General features: G+C 37.4%; 1 protein-coding gene and 1 long non-coding RNA gene across 3 annotated transcripts; one reads left to right on the forward strand and one right to left on the reverse strand.

Annotated features, from left to right (window-relative positions):
• Positions 1-2,205: 2,205 nt before the first annotated feature.
• On the reverse strand, positions 2,206-4,072 carry LOC113119789 (uncharacterized). The gene is made up of 3 exons (XR_003294516.1): positions 3,459-4,072; positions 2,590-2,763; positions 2,206-2,514 (listed from the first exon to the last, which is right to left on the reverse strand). It is a non-coding gene; the product is annotated as an uncharacterized LOC113119789 (long non-coding RNA).
• Positions 4,073-4,369: 297 nt separating this feature from the next.
• On the forward strand, positions 4,370-27,217 carry LOC113119729 (cyclin-dependent kinase 12-like). Of its 2 annotated transcripts, XM_026289355.1 has the most exons (15): positions 4,370-6,338; positions 9,657-10,331; positions 16,790-16,996; positions 17,821-17,960; positions 18,261-18,431; positions 18,616-18,805; positions 19,542-19,598; positions 19,775-19,876; positions 19,958-20,035; positions 20,152-20,268; positions 20,894-21,025; positions 21,234-21,454; positions 22,555-22,977; positions 26,282-26,540; positions 26,694-27,217. In XM_026289355.1, the coding sequence occupies exons 1-15, from the start codon at positions 5,302-5,304 to the stop codon at positions 26,701-26,703; spliced, it is 3,819 nt and encodes a 1,272-aa protein (XP_026145140.1). In that variant the 5' UTR covers positions 4,370-5,301; the 3' UTR covers positions 26,704-27,217. The 2 variants fall into 2 exon arrangements, with proteins under 2 accessions (XP_026145140.1, XP_026145139.1); XM_026289354.1 differs by having other exon boundaries at positions 4,371-6,338; positions 26,282-27,217.
• The last annotated feature ends 41 nt before the right edge of the window (positions 27,218-27,258 follow it).

Consider the following 27,258-nt stretch of genomic DNA (forward strand, 5'->3'; position numbering starts at 1 on the left):
GTTTGCAAAAAAAATAATTCAGATCGGGACTCCAAAGTGCGTCTCGCAAATCATTTGATCTGGGCTTCGGAGCGACTTCGCAAAACATTTGATTCAGATCGGGACTCTGAATCGAGTTTCGCAAATTATTTATTCGGGGCTTCGGAGTTTGCAAAACATTTGATTAAGATCGGGACTCCGAAGCGCGTTTCGCGAGTCATTTGAGATCAGGTCTTTTGAGCCAATTTGCAAAGCATTTGATTCTATCATGTAGGCTACTAGATCAAGTTTTAATAAAGAGAAAAGAGGTTTAGAGACAAATTTTTGAAACAAAATAGGATGAGTTTAAATGTCTTTGTTAATTTTGTGTGACTAAGCCAGAAAGAGAGCAGTATAAAAGGGAGATGGCAAAAATTGTTAAAGCACTGCTTCACTTACCTGCTCGACTGTTAGCATAACTGCTACCATGTGCTACATTAAATGTATAATGTATAACATTTGATACATCTAACAATACAAATAAAACATACTATATTTGATTAATATCTATAGTTGCCGTTAAGCTTTTAATATAAGTTATTGTTTTTAATATAAGTCACCATCTTGACATTTACTGCTCTGCAATACAAACATCCCGTTTTGACGCGTGATTTAACGTCTCCACAACTTTTCCACGCAAACCTGGAAGGCACAAAACATTTGATTAAGATCGGGACTCCGAATCGCGTTTCGCGAAACATTTGATCGGGGCTCGGAGTTTGCAAAACATTTGATTCAGATTGGGACTCCGATGTGCCTTTCTCGAATCATTTGATCGGGGCTCGGAGTTTGCAAAACATTTGATTCAGATTGGGACTCCAAGGTGCGTTTCTCGAATCATTTGATCGGGGATTCGGAGTTTGCAAAACATTTGATTCAGGTCGGGACGGGACTCCGAAGCGCGTTCCTCGAATCATTTGATTGGGGCTTCGGAGCGAGTTTGCAAAACATTTGATTAAGATCAGGACTCCGCACTTCGCGAATCATTTGATCGGGGCTTCGGAGTTCAGGACCCCAAATTAAATTCTAATTCTAATACTGCACCATACAAGTGTTTATTTGAGTTGAATATTTCGATATTCATGTAAGGAAACAAAGCTATAATTTGATAAGTTTACATTTACATTTATTCATTTAGCAGACGCTTTTATCCAAAGCGACTTACATAAAATATATAGGATAAAAGGATAAAAAACAACACAACAAAAACAACAAAAAGATCAACAAAAAGTTTATAAGATTTATAATCATTTATTATGAGAGGATTCAGATCATCCCAGGAGCCAAACACGGGAACATCCAGGTGGACACACACACACACACACAGACAGACGGTTCTGGCGTCCAAACAACATCAATGTCTTTATAAACTGTTACAGCACTTACTCAGAGTGACACATAGCATAGCTTTTAGCCTCATGGTTGCAGTCTGATGTTTAGGAATTAGTTTTTTTTTTTTTTTTGCCTTTATGTTTATATCAGTTTTAATAATTTTAGCATTTCAACTTTTTTTGTAAAAAGTTACTACTTTAATTTCAGTAATTTTTACTTTACAAATCATTGCAAAGTAACTTTACAGAAAATTAAGTTTCTACAATACTTAGTAGTAGCTTACACGATTTATCTATATCATTATTTTAGCTTTATGTCAATTACAGAAAACTGTTTTTAGTAGTTTCAGTCTTAGTTAACAACAATGACACATAGTTGGTTGCTTTGGGAATTACTAGTTAGGAATAAAAGTTTAACTGTGTGTTCTTATTTTACATATTTATTTTTTAAAATAAAATGTAGAAATTATATATTTTTTTGTACGAGTTTCTGTCTTCTGCTGAATGCTAAAAAGATGATGCTTTAAACACCAAACGGTTGATGGTACCCATTCACTTCCATAGTATTTCTTCCTGTAGCATAGAAGTCAATGGGTGCCGTCAACTGTTTGTTCTCAAAAAAACATCTTTAGTGTTCAGCAGAAGAAAAAAAAAAAACTTTTTCAGGCTGAGGAAGAGTAAACGATCGCAGGATTTGATTGCTTGATTCCTCTCACACAGACAATACAGTTATATGAGTGTTAATCTAAATATGAATCTTGATATCATATCTTGAATATAAAGCAGTTTGTGTGTGAAGACATTTGTGAATCAACCAATCAGCTGTCACTCAATTTCAGAGCTGTTAACTAGAATAAGATCACAGCTACTTTTATTTTCAGTATAAATATGGAGTTGAAAACACGAGGCTTGATTAAATTATACTGTGATAAAGATAAAGCATATTTATAATCATCAAGGTTCCTGCAGACGTATGTTTTAGGAAGATTGTCCAGGGTTTCTTTTTTACTCTTTTCTTTTACCTGTCACAGTTCGACTCAGACACAAACACGAGAGATTTTAATTTGATGAAGGTCATGGTGTTCTTCTTCACCACAGAGAATGATGCTCTTCCTCTTGTTTTCCAGCTCAAATATCTGAACATCCTTACATCGAGAAGCATTAACTGAAATATAAATGAGTTCATGTTTAAAACAAGAACAAATATCTGTCAGCGGCTAAGAAAAACAATAGTTTTCACCTTTGGCAGTTTTTTAATCGCTTTAGAATATGAGCTGGGTCATTCTGTCGATTCATTCAGGGCTGCTCTGTGTTTAGTACAAACACAACACTAGTCTAGGGAGGTATAGTCTTGTCTCTGAGAACAGGTTTCCTCAGCTTTCCTTAAGGCTGTCCTTGTCCTGTTTGCAAATGACTAAAAGGGAAGAAAAAAAGAATACATAAAATAAGTTCACAGATTTATGAAAAGCAATGAAATCCTTATCAAGTAATGATAAACTTAATCGGTAACACTTTTGAATAACGGTCCATTAGTTAATATTAGTTAACTACTTTAGTTAAAATGATCTAAGCAAGAACAATCCTTCTACAGCATTTATTAATCTTAGTTGATGTTCATTTCAACATTTACTAATGCATTATTTAAATCAAAAGTTGTGCTAACGATGAAAAACTGTATTTTCATTAACTAACATGAACAAAGATTAATAAATACATTAGTAAATGTATTGTTCATTGTTTGTTCATGTTCGTTAATGAATTAACGAACATTAACTAAAGGACTAGTATTCTAAAGTGTTACCACTTCATCTTCGTAAAAAAGTAACGGTAGTGAAATTAAAGAGAGAAGATTTAGCTCCATCATTAATCTAGACAGTCAAAGGGCTCACTCTGTATATTGTGCTCATAACACCATTTAGTTTATTATATAAACGGCAGTATAAGTTAAAACGTAATAAGAATTCATTTAAACTTTGAATTCTTATGAAGTCTCAGCTTTCACTGCTAACTACGTTAGCGATATCGCTAGCTATTTATTAATAGTCTGACACTGGCAACATAATGTTAAAAATGACCAAAAAACATCGAGAAAGAACAGCTGAGTTTTACCTCTGAAAGATAACACCCCGAGATCTGTTTTTATTATCGTGTGACGGTTTGTAGGTGTCCAATCTGTCGATTAGTCAGGTAAGATTTTCTTCTTTCCTGATGTGAGAGTTATGAGAGTTGCCCGCTCCAATATGGCGGCGACGTTGACGTGCGGTCGAGCGGCCAGTGGGGAACACAATCTGACGTCATCTCCGCGCGACGTCAACATTTGAAAATACAACAGACTGGAAAATACACGGATATCTACATTAAAATTAATCAACTGCAAACCCGGCATACATGCTTACGAAGGTGAAATTATACAGTATTAAATTTTGTTGTTGCATAAGACTAAGACAACTATAATGTTTGCATAATGCATTTATTAATGCAGAACTTTTTTCGGGCCACTGTTGTTCTACGATTCATGGAAATTCATCATATTGTTAATGTAATTTAAAGGACGCATTCTCTGTGTTTATAAGTGACGAGTCGTGTAAAATTGGCATTAACATTTAAAGGCTTCATGTTGTGATCACAGGTTTGCTCAGAAATTATGCAACTAACGTTCAGCACGCTAAAGAAGAGTCTGTAACGTTACATCTGATACAATAAAATAAAGTCGGTGATTAACTCGTCTTTTGTTTTATATATTATAACAATTATTGAATAATCATTACATAAAAAAATCGAATACAGTTGTATAATGTTTTTAAAGGTCTTTATATATATATATATATATATATATATATATATATATATATATATATATATATATATATATATATATATATATATATATACACACACATTTCAATAAGAAATTAAAAAGTGAAGCGCGACTGAAGGCGGGATAAACTTGCTTGCTTTTGATTGGCTGTCGCCTAGTTACCATTAAGATTGACAGCGAGCTTGTTCTAAAGAAGCAACGAGCAAGCAGCGATTTAATAACTTTATTTGTTTCCAGTTTTCTTTACTACTTTCATACAACACATTAAAGTATTTCTGTGAAAATGCGTTATCCAGGAGGAAACCGAGCGAACAGCTGTGGTATTTCCCTTTCCGTGGGAGGGGCTACACCCGCGCATGCGCAGAAGAGGTTGCGCATAATTTCGGCTGCAATGGATGAAGTGAATTCTCTCTGAATTCAGGGCCGTGGAGGGGTTTATATCCACGAACATCGCCCAGTTTCTAGGTCTGGTTGCTTTCCAGAGCCGCTCAAGTGAACTGGAATCAATTTCAACACATAAATATGTGATCATTTGCGATGAATGTGAAACTACAGAGAGTTTACACTGAACATTAAAGCGAATATGTGAACAAGAAGCAAGCGGGTCAAGTTTTATTTTCAGTTATGTGGGACAATATCCCTACACAGCGAGTTTAACCGCTTCAAAGCTCAGAAACCGTGTGCGAGGAGAGTCAAACGCCTGTTTAGGCTTTGATATCGAACAAGGATAAACAATCTAAAACAAGGACAGCCTTTATTTTTCTGCTTTCTTTTTGTCTTTTCGAGGGACGCTAGCTTAGCTAAAGCTAGCCGAGAGGCGCGAGCGCAATGCGCTGCTCGAGGCACCCTGGAAACCACCAGTGATGCCATAGTGAAGGACAACAACGTTACAAAATAATTTTTTGGTTTTGGCTTTATACTCTTGGATATTTTTCGACGCGATTCGGAGAAGACACGGGAGCGGGGATGACTCGTGGATAACCTCTGCGCGTCAAACAGCTCGCGCATCTTTGTTTTGCTTCACTCCGAGTCTCCCGTCTGGAAAGATTTCACACTTTTACCCAACACTGAGCGGTTTGTGCTGTTCATGTGCTGTCTTGACCACTTAGGTCCGCATCTCCGGAGGACAGAGGTATGCCTGGATCAGACCGCCTGCATGGGACCAAGAGGAAGGCTGAATCGCTCTACCATCAACAGCAGCAGGCGGGCGGCGGCGGGGAAGGCCAGTCTGTGCACACGGGCTCCGGTAGGCATCCCACCAAGACGGCGAGCTCGTCCACTTCTTTCAAGCACAAACGAAATAAATCCAAACACGAGGCCGAAAGCGGCTCCGCGTGCGCTCCCGCCGCGCCTCCAGCAGTGGGCGCCATCAAGCCTCTGGTGGAGTACGACGACATCAGCTCGGACTCGGACACGTTCCTGGACTCCCCCGCCACCGGGAAACCGGCGGACAGCAGGGACGCTGAACGCGTAGAGCGGCAGGACTACGGTGAAGCGCGGACGGGGACTGCGAAAGAGAACAAGACTCATAAACACAAGCGCTCCCGGAAGAAACCCAAAGACCCGCATCGGGTCAGGGAGTCCGCGGAGGGGGCAGAGAGTGGCGTCAGGAAGGGCAGTAAAGACCGGGACAGAGCGAGCAAAGACACTCGCAGGAAGGCGAAGGAGACGTCTAGTTCAGCTGAGTGCCTTGCATCCACATCCAGTCGCTCAGGTGAGTCAGGGAGCAAAAGGCCCGGCGACTCTCTCTCATCGGGCGCGGTGCAGTCCGCTGTCAGCAGCGCCTCCTCCGCCTCCTCCTCCATCAGTAAGGAAAGTGGCCGCTCGTCAAAATCTCGCAAAGACAAGCGGAGGAGCGAGGAATATGAGGAGGACCGCAGCCATCGGAAGCCCGTCAAGAGCCACAAGTCGAGCCCTAAAGGGAAGGGTCCGTCCAGGAGAAGCGGAGCGGACAGTCCTTCCGCTGCGGAGCTCGAGAACAGCTGCTACTCGTCCAAGCGCAGTCCGTACAGGGAGCCTCCCAGGCGGAGCAGACAGCGGTCCGAGAGCCCTTATCGGAGGAGGAGGTCCTCAAGCCCCGAGAAGGATGGAAGTCCGTATGCGAGCAGAAAACACTCACCTGGCAGTCCTTACGGTAACCGACGCTCATCCAGCACCAGTCCAGTGTCCAGGTGAGAAAGCACGCCAACACACCCTGATCAGACAGGCCATGTGCATCATTTAGTCACTCCAGAGGTTTCTGGACACGTTATATTGCATTGGAAATGTCGAAAATGTATTTTAATTACCTTATCAGTGTAACTGATTACATTTGATTTACTAATCTTTTCAACTACCGGTATTAATAATTTTCAAACACGTAAACCAGGCAGGGTTAACCTTACTGTACACACTGGTTACTGTAACTTTCGAAATCCTTCAGCACTTTGATTATAATATATCTAGATTATATAGATTATAACTATTTAATTTAATTTTTAATTTTTACTTTAGCACCTCTTTTTACTTTGAGATCATTCTGAGGTTGAATACAGATTTAAAGCCATAACCAGAAACTGTTTAATAGCTATGATACTGTTTTTGAAATTAAATCTTTGCATATCTGTGACCGGAAACACTGGCAGCTAAAAATGCTCTGGAGAAGAAATAAATAAATCAAATTAATCCTGAAATTAAAGCAAGTACATACATAATAGGAAATAAACCAGTTGAATAATAAGCATGCGTCCTAAACTTGGGAAACATTGGTGTCTCATATTTTAATTTAGAGTAGTCTAAAATATGAATTTATGAAAGAAAGAAATTGTATTTTTATGTGGGACAAAATATAACCTCCTTTGTAATCGTTAACATTTTCTTAAGTAAATCTAATTTAATTATATATTTTTTCCTGGTTACTGTTACGGATTACATTAATTCAATTACGTCATTTAGTTATATGTATCTAGTAACTCCCTGACACTGCCCAGTGATGCTTATTTCATAAGAGAGAAGGATTTTGAAAGCTAAATTTCATGCATCCGCTAAATGTAGGCAAAAAATCTAGTATTTGTTTGCCAAAACTACAAAAGCAATAAAATGAATCTCCTTTCAATGGCACCTCGGTGTCCAGATTATAAAAGTGTTCAGTAACTTTATGCACATCATATTGTTTCAAGTAATAGGCTTAAGTTAGTTAAGTCATTATAGACCGCTTACATTATCAAATTATCGTTTTAAGCATTGCACAAATTTTATGCTTTATTGAAACAACTTTTTTTTTTGTCACAATATAACAATAAATATTTATTGTAGAAGATTAATGTGTTTTTACCTGTGTAAGAAACAAAAGTTTGGACCTGCTTGTTATCAGCATACTAATAATTCATTGATAATGCTTTAAATTGCAGTATTGATAAGCTATCAACTGTGAATTTATAAGCAGAGGTTTATGTAATTACTGTTTTATCCGTTAAAAGTAAAGGGTTTAATATTTATAGCATGATATTCAATAGGGATGCACGATCATGATTTTTCATGGCCGATACCAATTCCTGTTTCTCATGTACATACTATGTACTTATTATAGTAATTTCAATAACTATGTAATTACAAGGTACTAACCCTGAACCTACCCCTAAACCTAACCTTACCCCATGTAGTTACCTTGTATTACCAGAACTTTCTTAGATAAATACACTGTAAGTACACTATAAGTACATGTTAGTACACATACTGTAAAATAAAGTGCAACCGAAAGTTTGCATAAACAAGTTGCTTATTTGGAATTTAATAGACCAAACTGGCTTTTACCTATTGAAAACAATAACCGTAACCATCTGAAATTACACAGTTGTTGTAAGTGCACAGTTAGTAGCCTACATTCAATACAAACAGAGATGGTACAGACATCAGCATTTAGATTTTGTTTTTCAATTGGGTTGAAACTATAGAACTGGCCTTAAATGAAAAGATTAACTGTAACCATGTGAAATTAAAGGCAATAACTGAAACAACACAATCAACACATATTCATTTAGAGGTTTCTTAATCAGCGTTCAGTATTTAAGTTTTTTAATTTGTTTTTTTTTTTAAAAAAAGGTCTTTACCAGTAAATAAATAAATAAATTATTCCTATGTAAAATTCAAATAATGTTGGTGGGAATAAAACAAAGATGCAAAGTGTTTCATTCATCCAATTAAAAAAATTGGATGAATGATTTTAAGCTGATTTTAAGGCTATTATTTTAAGGTAAGATAAAAATAATCATCCTATACAAAACTGACATTTACTTCCGGAAAAATGGCCGATTTATGGCCAGTCAACCGGTGCATCCCTAATGTTCAGTCCTAATGGATTTTATTTGAACAAAAGTCTGTTTGAAAAGTGCATTAGACAGTCAGCCTTATGGCATTTACATTTGCATATTTGCTTTGGAAAACATGCTGTTGCTCATCATCACTATTCACAACAACTGAGATCTTGCATTGACGTCTACATGCCAATGCCATAATTCCTGTGTTACAGGTTTCTGTTTAGTTGGGTTACCCCTCGAAGGCATTAATTTGCTGATTACCAGCACACACCTTGTACTGTCATAACAGATTCTGTGCATTGTGTACTATAGGATATATAAAGCTTTACATTTTAAGGACTGAAAAAAAATTGTTTTTGGATGCATTTGACTGCCCACACATGAACAACCCCAGCATGTTTAGATACTCAAACATTTTTGTTTTTTTGTTGTTCAAAGAGTTACATTGTTCACAGTTAACCTGAAGAAATATAATAAATAAAAATTCACCACTTCTGTTTTCTAAATGTCAGAACTGGACCTTTTGGTGAAAGTGACAGACTTCTCTCTGTTGATGTATGCAGGTCTTCTCCAGTTGTTTAGACTCCTTAAATCAATGGTCACATTAGACTTTGAGCATGCAGAATAACTTCAGACACTGCAGTGGTCTTAAGATGACCTCACACGCTGCAGCATTTTTGAAAAACAAAGATAACGAATCCAAATGTAGAAACAGAAAATCTTCTCGACTTTCATGCAACACTGCCGCAGTCTTAAATTTATGGTCTTTGAATTAAATTACAAGGTCACGCTGTGATGTATCAGTCTTCTGTTCGTCACACAGCTTCACGTAATATAAATATACAGGTTAGAGTTCACCGAACGTGACCTTTGGAAGACAGCGGAATGTGAAACGTCTTTACACGAGCTTACGTTGTGCTCTTCCGTAATAGAATGAAGTGTAACGTAAACGGCACTTAAAACCCCGCTGTTGCAAGATCAAATTCATCAATGCAAAACCAACATATCAAAATCGCAAATCTCACTCTGTTTTTCTTTTTTTCTTTTTCCATAATCCATTACACCCAAATGCATGATATGTAAGAAAATCACAATATGTAAGAAAAGGTGATGATCTGATGCTGCTTAAGTTTCATTATGTCTTTAAGGATAACTGATTTAAAAACCTTTCTATTTTTTGTTTCCCCTCCCCAGGCCTTCTCTGCGTTCCCGGAGCCGGTCTCCTCACTACTCCTCCTCTCGCCGCTCCTCTTCCCGTTCTCGCACTAAGAAACACTCTTTGTATTCCACAGGAGCCAGTGGAGGCTCCTCCCACAGCAGTCGACCAGGCAGCCGCTCCCCTTCATCTTCACGCTTGCCGATCACCTCAAGCCTGGGGGCCGAACTGACACGAAGAAAGAAGGAACGTCAGGCGGCTGCCGCCAAAAACTCCCCCTCCCTCCGCCCCAACGCGTCCAACGTCACAAATGCGCCGGTGAAAATCATTGAGGCACCACCTCTAGACACAGCCCCGCCCCCTGAGCCTCAAAGACCGCCCTCACCACCTCCAAACACTGATCCTGCGGAGGAACCTGCTGCGGTTCCTCTACCACCTCTCCCGTTATCCAGTCCACCTCCACTGCCTCTCTCATCTCCTCCGCCTCTCCCTGCAAACTCTCCTCCTCCTCCTCTTCCTCTCTCATCCCCTCCACCTCTACCTCTAAACAGCCCTCCGCCTGCTCCTCCACCCTCAGCACCTCTTACACCTGTTTCCTCTCGCACGAAAAGCCCCAAACAAAGATCTACACAAAGTCCCGCACACACGATTAAGACTTCCACACTTCCACCTCTTCCCCTGCCGCCACTTCTTCTGGGAGACTGCAGAGACAGGTGAGTCTTGATCAGAGACACTTCATAGAGAAGCGTTCTTTACACAAGTATGTGAACACAGACCTCATATATTTGGCCCGATGTATTGCAAATGCAGATCCTGCTCTTGCATTGCTCTGGGGATAAACTTCAGTGCTCAAGGGTGATACAAATAAACTTGCTTTTTAAAGTTGGCATTAAAAGAAAAGACATCCTACCTTTTTTCTAAATGCATTTTATAGATCTTATTGTGATTGATTTTATCAGTGCATGCATTTTAAAGAGCCACACAGATGGGAAATCAAAAATTACCTGTATTACAGTGTATGATGTAGCTGTCCATCAGTGTAAACAATGTGCAAAGTAATTAAAACAAAAAGTACACGATTTATAAAGTTATTGGCTTCTAAAGTAAGGAGTCGACTCTGAATCGCTGAAACGAGTCGTCATAGATTTCAAATCTTTTGCTCATCTCTATGTACGTCACTAGGAACACTTTGCATAATAATCTCCGCCTACCGTCTTGGGAGAAACGGAACACTGACCTGACCCACCCCCCAACACAGACGCTCTGTTTAGTGTGAGAGCATCATGTCAAGGAGACAGTGTGTTTTTAATTGTAAAGGCCAGTTTGTTTTATTTTCACTGCCAAAGAATGAAAATCAGAAGAACCAATGGCTAAAATTAACTCTTACCACAATACCAGAGCAGTACAACAAATCCCTTTTGTTGTGTTCACAACATTTCACAACATTTCACCAACTTTTCTAATCTCGGTGAGTACAAGGCAGGATTTTCAAAGCGTTTGGCCATAAAAGAGGGTTCATTACCAACTTTATTTGGACCAACAAGCATCTCCGAATCACAACGCGAAGTATGATTATGAAGTTATGTGTCTGTTTTCTCCCAAGCGTCTTATCAGTATGTGTGCTGTCTGCAGCCTGTCTGCGCTGATCGTCATGTACAAACACGTCATTAAAATGAAGTGTAACTCCGTGAATACTCAACGAAGAGACATGAGATATCTATAGAAAGCTTGACATGTCTACTTTAAAACTAAACAAGTGCTGCCGAAAACAGATATTCTGTGTTAAAGTAATCCATATGAAAACAACCCGATGTCTGTTTTTCACGTCTCCCTTCATTATATGAAATGTGACCACGCCCTCGCTCTGAACGCACTATTCAGATTCAAACTGAAGCGCGCGGCTTGAATACACCCACACAAAAGAAAAAGCAGCGAGACTGTTCAAGTTTTTTTTATTTTACTGTTTGCTTCGCGATGAGAGGAATAAGACATAATTCACCCCAAACAGAGGATAACGCATAGTTTACCGTGGAGGTGTGTGCGGAACAATCAATCAAACCTGACTATGTTAGTTGACCAATCAGAACACAGTATGCTACCGAAAGGTGGGGTTTAAGGAAACTGAATCTTTTGAACAGCTTCGCGTGAACCATTTGGGAACTCTGAGAATTGAGGTAATTTTAAAATGATATTTTGACAAAATGACAATGTTTTTTAACCTTGGATGGATTTAAACCTAATGTACAGGACTTATAAACAGTGATAGGAAGCTTAGAAACTTCATCTTACTGGCTCTTTAAATATTTCAGCATTTTCAGCGGTTGAAACCCTTATTTAATTTTTATTAAGGGTTATTTTTATTAACTGACAAAAAAACTTGTAAAAACATATTTGTAATATTTTCATGTTGCAATAAAGAAAGCATAAATGAAAATTAGAAATGCATTGGCAACTAATAAGTTAAAGTATTAAACTGGCAATAAAAACTAAAACTGAAATAAAAAATAAATTATATCCATATAGTAGAAATAAATAAATGGACTGATTTTAATAAATTTGATATGTTATATACAAATAAAAAACCTTAAAAAAAAATTTTCAATAAAAAATCTGAAGGGAAAATATAAAAAAGCCACAATGAAAAAGCTAAATGCAAAATATTAAATTTAAAGTCTATAAATAATACTAGAATAAGTCAGAAAAGCATTTAATTACAACCTTAAGCAAATTGCTCATTCTCTTCAAACTATGGCTGCATGATTATGACAAAAATCATAATTGTCGATTATTTCTTTGTAATTGTGATTATTATTAATTACGATTATAACAATTTACATTTATACCATTGTTTGATACAACTTCATGCCGTAATTCAATATAAAAAACAATCTCAAAACGGAAAAAGTTTTAGTGCTTTTCTATAGCATTTAGCCTCATATGTCACCAATACAGCAGATTTATTCTTTCTTTAAATTATAAAGTAAAAATATGAATGGTATTACAATGTTATACTAAATCTAAAATTAGAATAACATAAGTGGACTTTAAATGATGAATTGCCTCTATGAACGATTATGTAATTTAAGCATCCATAATTGTAATCGGCATTAGAAATTTTATTAATTGTGCAGCCCTACTTCAAACTGACCTTAGTTGATCTAAATGGAAAGTGTACTTGTGTTGCACTTTGTTGTCTGATATTTCGAAATGCAGTGATGCAAAAAATTAAGCTTGGCTTAGCCTGATGTGTTTGCATTCACATTCTTGCATTCAGTTTGTTTTGGGCCTGAGCAGAGATGTATAGTAACGAAGTAGAACTACTTCACTACTGTACTTAAGAACTAAAAGGTGGTATCTGTACTTTACTAGAGTATTATTTTTTTCTCCTACTTCCACTTTTACTTCGGTGCATATTTTCGCTGAGTTTAATACTTTTACTCCGATATTTTTTTATGTGCTGCATCGTTACTTGTTACAATTATAATAATGTTACGAATCATTCCATTACAAACCACTGCCAGAACTGTAGATGGCAGGTTTGATGAAGCTGGCACATCATTGAGCGAAACAAGTGATAAAGAAGACTGCGCATGCTGACTGAACTGCTGTGAAGAGAGAAATGAACACCGAGCCGAGCCAGATAATGACTCCTTCACGAGTCGAGAACCGGTGGCATCGGTTCTCGGATGACCAGTAACGTTAGTTCTTTCTGACAGTTCGATTCAATAAACCAGTTGAAGAAAACAGTTCACCGATTCTTTTGCGCTCGATGCAATGGCGTCATTGGCGTTGACTGCACCTGGGCTCATAACATTAACACAGAATCAGTTCAGAATCAATCACCAAAAGAATCAGTTCAGTTCAGACGCTCTGTGTGTCGGTTTGCTTCACGCTAAATCACACATGCGCAGTATCATCAGCTCCTCGGTTCACGAATCGGATGCGTCTGACGGAAACTGTTCTTGACTCGTGAACGAGTCATTATCTGGCTCGGCTCGGTGTTCATCTTCAGTTCTCTCTTCACATCAGTTCAGTCAGTGTACTGTTTGAGTCAATGAATTACTCCGGGATATTGGTTTGTTTTAACTCAGAGGGAGTGTCAGACACATTAAACAAGTTAACAACTTAATTCATCTGTGGATTAATGCGTATTGGAGACGCTAACTGTTTAAAACGATTCAGTTCGATTTGGTGGACTGTTTCAAAAAGATCCGGTTACATCGAATGATTCGTTCGCGAACCAGATATCACAAACTGCTTTGTTTTTAACTGTCTTACAACAGACACGGAAGAGAAGACAATGCTGAATAAAGTCGTAGTTTTTGCTATTTTTGGACAAAAATGTATTTTCGATGCTTCAAAAAATTCTAAATGACCCTCAAATGTCTTACAGGTTTGAAACAACATGAGGGTAAGTTATTAATGACATCATTTTGCAAATTGGGCTAACTAACCCTAGTAACCGTTTTTTTGTTTACAAGAAGTTACAGTCAAAGGAATTGTGATTGTCCTTTAGGTTAATCATTTGAAATAGTAAAAACAATATGTTCAAACTTTTGACTACTTTCTTTAATAGCTACATAACACAATACTTCTACTTTTACTTTCAGTACTTGAGTAGTAAATTTTAAAATAGACTACTTGCAATACTTAAGTACAAAAAATTTTGAATACTTTAGTACTTCTACTTAAGTGTGGTGCTTAAAGAGCACTTCAACTTCTACTCAAGTCACTTTTTTGATAGAGCACTTGTACTTTTACTCAAGTATGGGTCTCTAGTACTTTATATATCTCTGGGCCTGAGACCTTGTTTTGATCACACATCTGGTGCTATTTTGCCATGCTTTTCAGCTTTAATGGCACAGAATATTAATGGTCCTAGTTCTTTTTCAATGGTGTAAATGTATTTGATCATATTATTCTAAGATTTTCTTCCTGTGTTTTACTTAGTGTGTTTGAGCTACCTTAATTAATGACACTTGCTTCTGATATCTGGTTATCTAATGCAGCAACATTCATGTTTTTTTTTTTTTTTAAACACTGTACAGTGACCCAAGTACACTTTAGCTATACTTAAGTGTAAGTGCTTAAGTACACTTAAACTTGTTCATTGTCTCCATTTGTACATGTTCACTCTTGGTCACATGATCAAATCGTATATATACCTGACCATTTACATATTTATCCTAGATGTGTGTGGGGATGTTTGGGCTGTATAGAGTGTAAGCTGAGGACAAGCTGTTCTTTCCTGGAGATGTCTGTTTGTAGTAAAGGCAAATAGCTTTGTTGACAAAAGCTACACCCAGCATTACGCATGCTATTTACTAGTGTGCATAGTTTCATCTTCTGTTTACATTTTTTGTGAATTCAATGTAACCGCATTTGCATTTATTTTTTTACCTACAAGCTATTTGTTGTGGTTTATGCTTCTGCAAATTGTTTGCATCGTAGGAGTGAGCAATATGGGAAAAATGACTTTTTTTGTTTGTTTTTTTTAGATATCATGATTTTATCACAATTCTTTGCCATGTTTGTTTTACTATTTTGCAAAATTTCTGAGCATTACAGCCAATCTAATTTCCCTATTATAAAGACAAACAAAGACTTTCAAGGTAACAAAAAGAATGGCAAGAATTTGAGCCCAAGAGGGTGAAGATAATCTTTGTTCTTATTTTCATAACAAAGGTAAAAGAATGACAAAGATAAACATTACAACTACACATACAAATAAAACAGTGCTTTTTCTAGGTAAAATAGGTGTATTTAGCAGGAGCTTTCAAGAAACTGAATGAACGAATATAAAAATAAAACACTTTATAAACTAATTCCTAAAGCAACTGTTATATTGCTTCAGTCAAGAGCAGTGAGTGATTTTTCTCTTTGTGTTTTGTTAACATTAAATAGTTCACCCCAAAAAAAAATTCTGTCAGCTGTCTGTCAATTGTCTTAGTGTTTTATTTTTATACCACCATTTACTCACTCAAAAGTGATTTTAAACCTGATTGAGTTTCTTTCTTCTGAACATAAAAGCTATTTTGTGGAACACATTTGCTGGTCCACAGTGACTTCCAGAGTATTTTTTGCTGCTATCAAATTGTGTTCAGCACAAGAAAGAAATGAATACAGGTTTGGGACAATGTGACAGTGAATAAATAATGACAGAAATGAAATTTCTAGGTGATCTATCCCTTGACAGTAATGACAGTTGGCTGGATGTTTAATAGGCCTACTGTCCCTTTAAGACTTGCACGCATCTAATATATAGGCACATGTATGTTTTTCTCTCAACTGTTTATTTTCATTTTAAACATAACCAACTACTACATTTAAAGCTTGTGTGTTTTGACAGTATTAGCGCAAAAGATAACTTGGTTCAATAATCAGGTGCTGTTTGACAGGCTTAAGTATGCGCTTCGGGTGTATGGGGCACTCAGAAAAAGTGAAGACCAGACCAGCATGCGAATGAAACATTTAAAAGCACATGCAAATAATAAGAGAGTAACTCTACTGCTGAGTTAACACTGCTGTGAATACATGTGGTGTTGTACAGTTTATGACGAAGGCGCCAGAACTGCAGCTTATCGAACGTGCTCTGTAGCGCCATTCAAAAACAGATCGTGGAGACATTTTTATCATCCATGATCAAAAATGGTCATATCGCACACCCCTGTTGTATTGTTATTTATACTTAGTGTAAATAGCAACTACTTGGCGTTAATTTCTTTTAGTGTAAATTTTCACTGATATAAATTCCCTGCCAAAAACCTTACGTGGTGCAATGTGTAACTGAATAGCCAGAAAATGTGAGTAGTGCTTATCCATGCAGAATGCACCACCGTGAATTTGGCTTTTCCACGATTTCCCATGTCTCTGTATATTGGCGTCTAGATTTGTTCAAATCTCTAATGCTTGTATGAATTGTAAATACAGTTTTACATCATATATGTGTCTGTTGTATGACACGTTGCAGTGTTGAGGCTAAATGACTCAGACTTTTACTGCTTGATGTTATTCCACATTTTATTCCATGTTCATTTCTCATATTCTCAGTTACTTTTAGCTAGAGCTGTGTGAAAAAAAAGTAAAATAAAATACAAATTTAAGAATAGCTTTACCTCCATAGAAAGAATACTTAACTGTGGATTTTATTTTATTTTTTTCTCGGTTTCAGCCCAAAAAAGAGCAGTCTTTCCCAGAAGTCATCACGAAAGGACAGGGACAGGGAGAGGGAAAAAGAAAAGGAAAAAGAAATCAGGACACGTCTTCTCAGTGAGTTGCCCCTTCCTCCAGTACTTCCTGGAGGAGACCCCTCCCCTCCACAGTCCCCCGCTCGAGAATCCCCTCTGCTTCTGCAGCCAACCTTCAAGAAGAGACCAAAGTAAGTGCCACCGCTTCAGCATTCAGGGCATTTCTCAAGATGACTGCGTGAAATCAACGTTCACATACTCTAATGGTCAACACATTGGGTTTGGGAGGATTACATGTCTCCTATGCTCACCAAAGATGCATTTATTTCGTCAAAAAGCGTTTTAAAATACCCTCTTTTGAAAATGTTTTAAAACACGCAGGGTTTTAGTTAGCCGTTCGGTAAATTTAGGTCTTACAAAGGTATTAAATCGGAGCAGAATGTGTTAAAGGATAAGTTCACTTCCAGAATTGAAATTGTCATTTACTCACCCCCCGCTTGTTCCAAACCTGTGTGAGTTTCTTTATGTTCAACACAAAAGAAGATATTTTGAACAATTTTAGTATCTGCACAGTTGATGGGCATCGTTGACTTCCGTAGTAGAAAAATACTATGGAAGCCAGTGGTGCCCATCAAATGTTTGAAAATATTTTTTTAGTAAATTTGACGTTTGCACTGGAAAACAAGACAAAAATACTGAAGAAGAGCATTATTTTTTTGGCTGTGTGATCAGAAGGTACAGTGACCGTTATTTCCATATTTTATTCATAGTTGTGAGCAGAGCTATTCAAGTCTTGAGCTTTTGTTTTTGTGAAATGAATTAAAAAGCAATTTTATTTTAAAACGGAAGAAAAAGAGATTTCATTTTAAAACCTTTAAGAGAGAAGTCTTTAACAGGGTTATTACTTTAGTCATGGGATGCCGAAATGCTTCATTAGTTTCTGGAAAATAGTAGAATGAGAGAAAGTGACAAGAAAAATGGCAGAGGTTTTCAAGTGTCTGTCAAATGTGTGCAGGATTTGCTGTGCCAGATATGGAGAGACGAAGCAGACTCAAACTGACTGGGGCAAACGCTGTGTGGACAAGTTTGACATCATCGGCATCATTGGAGAAGGAACCTACGGTCAGGTGTACAAGGCAAAGGACAAAGACACAGGTGTGCGGTTTACACTGGAAGGAAACTAGTGTGGAAATGTTTTAATGCACTCCGAAATGTTAGCATGTTCCTTAATAGTAATCATTTTAAATGTCTTTACTTCTGGTCAGTTAAATGCATGCAAAAAAACGTCAAAACGCTAGTTTATTTTCTTTGCTTTAAATGCAGAATTATTTGCTCTTAATTAGAAAGGTTGTACTTATTCTCAGTAATTGCACCACTCTTTTTCCCCATTGCAAACATCCATGTTTTTGAGAAGAGATGTGTTGACAGCCTTCTGTTATGTTTTGGTGTCTAAAGGAGAGCTGGTGGCATTGAAGAAGGTGAGATTGGATAACGAAAAGGAGGGTTTCCCCATCACTGCTATCAGAGAGATCAAGATCCTGAGACAACTCAACCATCGCAGTGTTGTCAACATGAAAGAAATCGTCACTGACAAACAAGACGCACTTGACTTCAAAAAGGATAAAGGTTTGTTTAAATGGATTTGCATGTTCTTTTTGTATTTAACATGGGATTTTTCAGTGGTGAATACATTCTCTTGGAGTTAGGGGAATATTTGTGGCCCACTCAGTTTTAGACTTCTCCTGAAGTGCTGCACTAATTTTCTGGGCCTACTTCTGTGTATTAACCTGTGTGTATTTTTGTGCACTAGGTGCATTTTACCTGGTGTTTGAGTACATGGACCATGACCTGATGGGGCTGCTTGAATCAGGACTGGTGTCTTTCTCCCATGAGCATGTACAGAGCTTCATGCGTCAGCTGATGGAGGGATTAGATTATTGTCACAAGAAGAACTTTCTGCACCGAGACATCAAGTGCTCTAATATCCTGTTAAATAACAGGTACCAGTTTGTTTTCATATATTGCATGAAGTTGGTCTCTTGTTAGTGTCGTACAATTTACATGATGTGTTCAGCTACACTGACGTTCAATTTTAAGAAATTATTTTATTTGGCAAGGATGTAGGGCAGCACAATTAATCGAATGTGATTGTCATGTGCATTTTGTTAGTAAAAGCGGTTCTGTAATCAGCAGTAAATCATCATCACCTGCTTTCAGATGGAGCAGCATTTTCTACACATAGCCATAGTTCACTGACAAGCAAAAACAATCTTAGATGAAATATTTCTCCATCTGAAAGCACTTGAAAATACCACATTTAATAACATATTTTTCCTCCAAACTCACTATATAACTTCAGTTGAAATAAATCCTTCTGTGAGATGATGTGGCTTCTTAGAAGGAATGCAATGTATTTTATAGTATTCTAAGCAGTGATAACGGCATTGCATTATAAAAATACTTTATTTTAATATAAAATAAAAACTCTGATAAACCATATATTTTTATAGTCTTGTGTCAATTAGTCACATTGAATCTTTTACATTCTTAACTAACGTTGTGCTCTCTGAAATAAATGCTGAAGCAGTGTATCAATACGTTTTTTACAGTGATGTTATGAACTAACATTTACCCAATATTTGCAAATACCTGCATCTTGCAATAAAATTATAAAATGTGGCCCTGTTCACAAAATAGTGTTAAATATATTATGCATTATTTGTTTCTTTTTTACAGTGGTCAGATCAAACTTGCCGATTTTGGTTTGGCTCGTCTTTATAATTCTGAGGAAAGGTAAGTAAATGTTAAACTTTATCACTCTTTCTGTAGTTTGATCGAACTGTGGGGCACAAAAATTGACACCCTTCAGCTTTAAGGTTTCTGTAGATTACATGTGATTTCAGGAACAGTAAATATGATTGAGATTGAAAAGCTTTGGTGTATAACACTCACTTGATGGTCATTCCCAGTCGGCCGTACACTAATAAGGTGATCACGCTGTGGTACCGCCCTCCTGAGCTGCTACTGGGAGAGGAGAGATACTCACCTGCTATCGATGTCTGGAGTTGCGGGTAAGACATTGCCCATCTACATTTACACCCCAGATGCTGATCATGCAATAATGTTGTGTTCTTTTTTGTGGTTGTGGAAAGGTGTATATTGGGAGAACTCTTCACTAGGAAACCAATTTTCCAGGCCAACCAAGAGCTTCTACAGCTTGAGCTGATCAGGTACGTTTCTCCCCATCTCTGGATGCTCATGTGGTGTTGCTCTGATGCTGAAGGAGGGGAAAGGGCTTTGTGAAATGCTGTTATACTTCATCTGCTGGGTGTTTTGTTTTGGTCAGTCGTTTGTGCGGTAGTCCGTGTCCTGCTGCTTGGCCAGATGTAATAAAGCTGCCGTACTTTAATACCATGAGACCCAAGAAACAGTACAGACGACGCTTACGGGAGGAATTCGCTTTGTAAGTTCAACCTGAGTTTTGTAACTCTTCCATCATTCTCTGACTGATTTTGATCTGTGTTGAAGTCTCTCACTTGGAGACTGCATTTCTTTCATCACAAATACAGTAAAATAAGATTGTGAAATATTGTTTTCTATTTGAATATATTAAAAAATTTGTTTTATTACTTTAATGCAAAGCTGTATTTTCAGCTATCATCACTCCGGTCTTCAGTGTCACATGATCTTCAGAAATCATTCTAATATACCGATTTGCTGCTCAAGAAACATTTCTTATCAATATTGAAATGGTTGTTCTGATGAATGTTTTTATGGAAACCTGGAATGTTTGGAAATCTTTTGTAACATTTATAAATGTTTTGACTGTCACTTTTGATAGTTAATGCATCTTTCTTGAGCAAACTTATAGATTAAAAAAAACTTTTGCACTGCAAAATAAAACAACAACAAAATTGTTTTGCCATTGTTATGCTGCTGAATATTAATAATGCAGTATAAGTCGCTTTGGATAAAAGCATCTGCCAAATGCATAAATGTATCTGTCTTTTTAGTAGAGTCCTATCTAATGGTTTTAGTCAATATTCTTTACACAGTACTTCCTTTATAATCCCAATGTCTGTGTGTAGTCTGCCCACCTCTGCTCTTGACCTGCTGGACCACATGTTGACGCTGGACCCCTCCAGACGCTGCACAGCTGAGCAGGCCCTCGCCAGCCAGTTTCTGTGTGACGTGGAGCCCAACAAGATGCCACCACCTGAGTCAGTGCACACACAAACACATCTTATGTGATTTAAATCGTCTACGTTTGTGGAAATGTGCTTAAATGCAGCTGCAATCAGATGTTGTTAGGCTATTCAATATAATGAAGATTAACTCTGTATAAACGACTAGCTAATTAGATGGCAGTTTATACTAGTAAATATGCATTCATAATATTTTTTGTAATTATGTGGCTTTTCTTTTTAGTTTGCCTCATTGGCAGGACTGTCATGAGCTCTGGAGCAAGAAGCGGCGGCGGCAGAGGCAAAGCGGAGTGGCCGAGGATTTCCCTGTAGCCAAAGTTCCCCGAAAGGAACCCGCAGGACCTTCAGGAGGAGAGAACAGCCGCCCGCCGCCGAGTCCACCACCTCCACCGCCCTCATCTGCTCATCCCGCACCGGCAAACATCACAGCCAGTGAGCTGGAAGGTGGGCCATACCTTGACAGGAAACCTCAAAATCATAGGCAGGTAGAGGAACTACACCATACAGGTGAAGCAGGGCGGAGTGACTGTTTGTTTAAACTGGTCATACAAAGAAATTAAGCGTTTTCTAAAAATGGAGTGGAGCTTTGGACCTTATAGAGGTGCTCAGCCTTTTTAAACTGGCTGGATGTATAATGAAGTGCTGATGAATGCAAGTTAGAAATCCTTCTTCTAGCAATGCTGCATAAGTTTAAGTCCTGCCACGTTATCTCTATAATAGTAAGTCTAGCATCAGAATTAATCATTTAAGTTATTTAAATGCAAGTGTGTACTTTTATTTTAATTCGCTATTTTATACTTTTCATTTTTAACATCTTTTTTTGTACATAATGTTCACTTATGTCAATCAATATTTCTTGAACCAGAATAGTCAATGGAATATACGTGATCAGTTTCCTCACAATTTGTTACTTTACCATTGAGTTTATACAGATGACCTCTGTTATGATTGCCTGAATAATGGCTTATGGGTTGCGTTTTTACTTTAGCGGTGAATATTGTTGCTGCTTTCCTCTTAAAAAAATAATAATAAAATCCTTAAGTGCATGGAACCTTTTTCAAAACTGTGATTACACATTGCGGAGTTATTAGCATGGTAAATCTAGTTCGTGTACATTAAGTTTGTGTACATTTTACTTTTTACATTTACATGCATTTATAACAGTACACTTTGTTTTACTACCATGGCATTAAATTACAGAACTAGCAATCTAGGCTTTTCATATTTTGAAAGCCACTGTCGTGGATTTTTTTTTCTTTTACTACTTGAACAAATGGAAACCAAAAGTGTATTGGTTCTAGTTTCAGTCAGCACTATATAAGTTCACCCAACTGAACTGTGAAGTCTGTAAATGTGAAAAGGGTTGATTGTTACAGGTTCAGTATCCTGTCGCAGTGTCTTGGAGTGATCATATCCCTCCAGCTTCCTCACTGTTTCAGAAATGTGCATTCCAAGTGTTTGAATACTGCAGTATGTAACTGGAAAGGTGAGAAACATCCTATTTTCCATAAATGGCACTCCAATATAACCATTTCTGGGCACAGGTTTGGGAGCCGCAGCGGAGCAGTTGAACCAGAGCGAGCTGGCGGTGCTGCTGAACCTGCTGCAGGGTCAAACAGACAATCTAAGAATCCCACAGATGGCCGAGTTTCTCCGCAGCTCGTCCTCTGAAGCCTCCACATCAGTGCTGTCCAGAACGCCCGCCGCCCCCTCCACCCCTGAACCAGACGCCGCGCAGCAGCTCGAACTGCTTAGTCAGCTCTCCACCTTAATCCAGTCCTCTAGCGTCCCGCAGCCGGCAGAGATCTCACAGGAAGACCAGGCTGGTCTGCTCACGCTCCTGTTGGAGCAGCTGATAAAAGCCCCTGCGCCGGGGGCAGAGCGTGCAGACCAGAGCAATGGAGTCCAGCCAGATGAGGGCGCTGCGCGAGGCAGCTCCGCTTCCATCATGGGCGGCGATCGCGAGGGCAAGTGTTAGTTAAGTCTATGGGGGGCGGGGCCTGTGTTGTCGAATGCTGTGATTGGCCGCAGCTTAACAGGGTACACCACAGGCTCGAAATGTGAGACCAACCCACATCAGTAAACCATACGCTTTTCTTGCAGAGATGTCACTCTTTTTTTTTGTTGTTGTTGTTTTCTTAAAATCTTACAGAGGGGGGAATGTTTAAATGGTTGAAAGACTGCAGACTAACGAATAGAGAAATAAATTGTAATGTTTATTTGAAAACCCAGATGTTTATTTTCTGCATTTGGTGAACTTCCACTGAGTTTTACAGTCTTGCGGTATTTAGTTTTTATGTTCATAGGGACAATATCCACAGTGCGTCGGTGCCCAGCAGAAATCTGCTCACAGACAGGACGTGGCAGCTCTTCATCTATTGGCACACACTGCAAGTCCTTGAGAGATGGTTACAGTGTTTGCGTTACTCTTTTAAATCCAGATTAAACGGTCCTAATAAAGAGCCATTTTGGACACATCTTTATTCATGTGTCTCTCTTCTAGTACACTCAGAAAACAACACTTGACTGGAGTAAGTTAGGGAACATCTCCAACCGCTGTCTTACACGCATAATGTACTTCTTTCGTACTGAATTGGTTTAGCATAGTTGGGTGATTCTTAAAATTCTGTCAAGAACATGGCGAGATCACATTTGGCATTGAACTTCATTTTGCTTTTGTAGTAGTACCATGATTAAATTAGATTTTTTTTTTTTGCCTTATTTACATAAAAATTAAGGCCGTTTCATTTCATTTCCATTATTGTAATGAAAAAATGTATCCTTGTTACTGGAATGCTATATATATATATATATAATATGAAATGCTATATGTGTATTTTGCATTAGTCATAAGAATAAAAAAATTATAATGGTATACATTTCATTATTGTACACTTTACCTGCATTACAGAAATATGAATATATTGCATTACAGTAATAAGAATTAGATTTTTTTTAATTAACACTATAGTAAATTTTATACAGCAATCTTGACATTTTATAAGATGCATCCATTTATTTGTAAGTGATACTGGTTCTCATCTAAGAGATGCTCTATAGCTTTTGCTGGTGTAATCCAGTTTAATGAAGTCTAATTAAGATCGGCTGACCTTGTCCTGCCCACTGACACCCTCCAGCTCATTTGTGTTCCAGCGCACACACTTTTGTTTTCACTCTGTTCCTCAGTGGTCGATTTCATTTCTCTCTCTGCCCTCTTGTCACATGGTCTTTGGGGTCTGTGTATGCACACTGTAATAAAGCCTTACTGTGAGACGAGTGTCAAATAAATGATAGCTATACTGCATATTTTGTCCTCACACTTATAAATATTTGCCTCAATGGAGAAGGCTTTTTGTTTTGTTTTGTGTTAGATCCCACTATTAATTTGTTGCATTGATGAAAGTCTCCAGACTCTTGTAGATATGTTCTATGTATGTGATTTGTGAGGTTCACTAGTGCAAAAGCAACACATCTAATTAGGTATAGCTTACTGTATAGTAAGACCATTTAAACAAACTACTGCAAAAGCTTAAATAAATACAAACACCATTTTAATTTTTTTACATTCATCTAGAGAATCTAATGTTATGATCCATAGTTTTAACCTTTTCCTTTGAACCCATTGAATAGACTTTTCTTAAAATCATAAATGTATTAATCTTTAAGATTAAAAGCTTGGATGTTTAAAGAAACAAAACCTTCACCTCCATATATATATATATGAAGTCAACTCTACAATTAAAACGAAATCAAAAGATTTTGCTTCGTTTATAATAATAATAACAGTTAAATATCATAAACAATTACTAACAATATTATAAAAAATTAATCAATAATATACATTTAGAAATCCACAAAGATAAACAAAGAAGCAATTTGTAAATTTAAATTAAAGACTAAGTGCAGCGCTGCAAATTATATTGCACCATTCCTGAATCATTATTATTGTAAATCTTTTATTATTATTAATATTACTACTGCTACTATTATAATTGTTGCTGCTGTATAGAGATGTTTACGCAGTTTATTGCATAATTTGGCAATAAATCTAATTATCCAACATTTACATTTGTACTTTTAAATGTGTAAAAACATGCCAATCCCTGTAGGTCAGTATAAATGTTTTTCCTTAGTTTTTTAAAGCAGTGTGGAGGTGTTTTATCCCACACCTCCTGCAGAACTGGCTAAATGATGAATAATAGGTCAAGTATCAAGCATGGATTCATTTCAGGTCGACTTCTCTATTAGCTTAAGGACAGTCCAACTGTTTTTTAAAGCATTTTTGCCATGCAGACATGGGCTCTTGCTTTTGGTGCATCATGTATTAACTAAGTATCTTAACTGAGATTCAGCTAGAGGTCATTGAAAGAGAACTATTTTCTGATCCAAATCAGAACTTGATTTTACTCCAGGAATAAATAAGTCTTAATAATAGAGAAAAATTACTTCAATTCGTTAATTTCTTTATAAACACACATTTTAGACATCATGCGTCCTGTATACATGTATTAGACTTGGCTTTCCAATTAATGAAATGTTACATAAATCTCGCAAGTTATATAAACCTAGACCCCTCACTGTTTTTTTCTGCCAATTGCTACATTAGCAAAACCCAAACTATTTGTTGTTTTTAACATATTACTAGGCTGTCTTTATTATTCACTGTTTATTATATTATTCACCAGTCACATAACTCTTACTAATTATATACCTTTTGAATAATTAAAATTATCATTTTCTGAAAAGTGAAAAAGTTTATACTCTATAATTTATACCATAAATATTTAAAATATTTTCAAAGATATATTTAAATGTTCGTTATACATTTAACAGAATTATATTAAATGTGCCAAGAGAAAATAAAGCTGATAATTTGTTTGTAAGTGAAGAATAATCAAGTAGTTTCATATTTTCATTTGTGCATTTTTCTATTTAGATTTAATTAAATTTTTTATTTGAACTGCGTCAAAGTCATTATTTGTTAATCAATAAAAAATTAAATAAACAGCGTAATAGTACTAATAAGCTTTAGTTGTTTATTGCTTAATTTGTGTGAATTGGCTTATTCAATATTTCAACATGTTTTTGTAGTATGAAAACAAAAAGCTGAGGTTTTACCTATTTCTTGGTTTATGAAAAATGAATATAAATTTGAGTTTGACTTATTAGGGTTTACAGTAGTAATGTTATCTATTGTTTAATTGTTGTAATATTTGCTGTAGCTCGTGTATGAAAGTCACTGATCTAAAGTTTTTGTCTTTTTCCTGGCAGATTCTGCATTAGTAAATCCAGAGGCGACAGGGTCAAAGTCTACAAAACACACTCAAGACATTACATCTGATGTAGCGACAACCCTACTCCAGCTCATCTCCCAGCAAGCTTCCGAGAGCAGACGTCCCGCTGCAGACCTGTGCCCCGGCCGGGGACCCTCCTCTCCCCCGAGCACCACCCCACCGACGGTTTCCTCTTACAGCCCATCGCCCGCAAACGCTGCTCCGGAAACTCAGTTCACCCAGGACCGAGACCTGAGGTACACCCTGGGAGAAGCCGCCGGCCCTTCCTGAACCGTTCTCTGAACCTGATCTTTTTGTTTGTTGTAATTTTTTTTACTTAATGTGCTTTAGCCGTTAAACTTACGTTTACTACATATGAATATATTTCTTTCTTCCGTTACCGGAAAAAGTGAATGTTAAAGGACCTGTTCTTGAATGCGAATGGATGATGTTCATCCCTCCCAGCGCTATTTGGAGAGCGTCTTTTCCCACATCCCCGACTGCAACGATCTGTGAGTTTTAGCCATGTGTGATTTCTTTGAGGGCTGTGTAAATGTCTAAATCAAGCTACTTTCTTCAGTGCCGTTATGTGTAAAGCAAGAGACTTGATCTAGCTTGTGCTACTTCATCCTTTCTGATTCCGTGCAAAGGCATGAGGAGAACCTGAAGTCATTTTTGCAGTACTTGAGTAAGGCCTTTGTTTTGGCAGATTCATATAAGCTTGTGCAAAAGATGTGTTTTGATTTATGGTAGGATGTATGTCCTCATCCAAATGTTGTTTTCAGGACCACAACGTTTAGCAGAGTTCATTTAAATTGAAAGCTTCTTCAGAAAGACACTGAACTGACTTGAATTTTAGCACCAGTTTTGATTTGACTCTGCCAAGTGTACATGTTGTAAACTGATAATAAATGAAACACGTGGCTGAGTAAAATGTGTCTGCTACATTTTATGTAAACATATGCATGTCCATTT

This window comes from Carassius auratus, chromosome 19 (assembly GCF_003368295.1).
Source record: "Carassius auratus strain Wakin chromosome 19, ASM336829v1, whole genome shotgun sequence".
Lineage (NCBI taxonomy): Eukaryota > Metazoa > Chordata > Actinopteri > Cypriniformes > Cyprinidae > Carassius > Carassius auratus.

Excerpts from the sequence above, each read along its gene's own strand:
- LOC113119729 (XM_026289354.1), top strand. The coding sequence starts at position 5,302 with ATGCCTGGATCAGACCGCCTGCATGGGACCAAGAGGAAGGCTGAATCG. Across the intron at positions 19,877-19,957 it reads ATCGATGTCTGGAGTTGCGG|GTGTATATTGGGAGAACTCT; the intron begins GTAAGACATTGC and ends GGTTGTGGAAAG. Across the intron at positions 20,036-20,151 it reads CTACAGCTTGAGCTGATCAG|TCGTTTGTGCGGTAGTCCGT; the intron begins GTACGTTTCTCC and ends TGTTTTGGTCAG.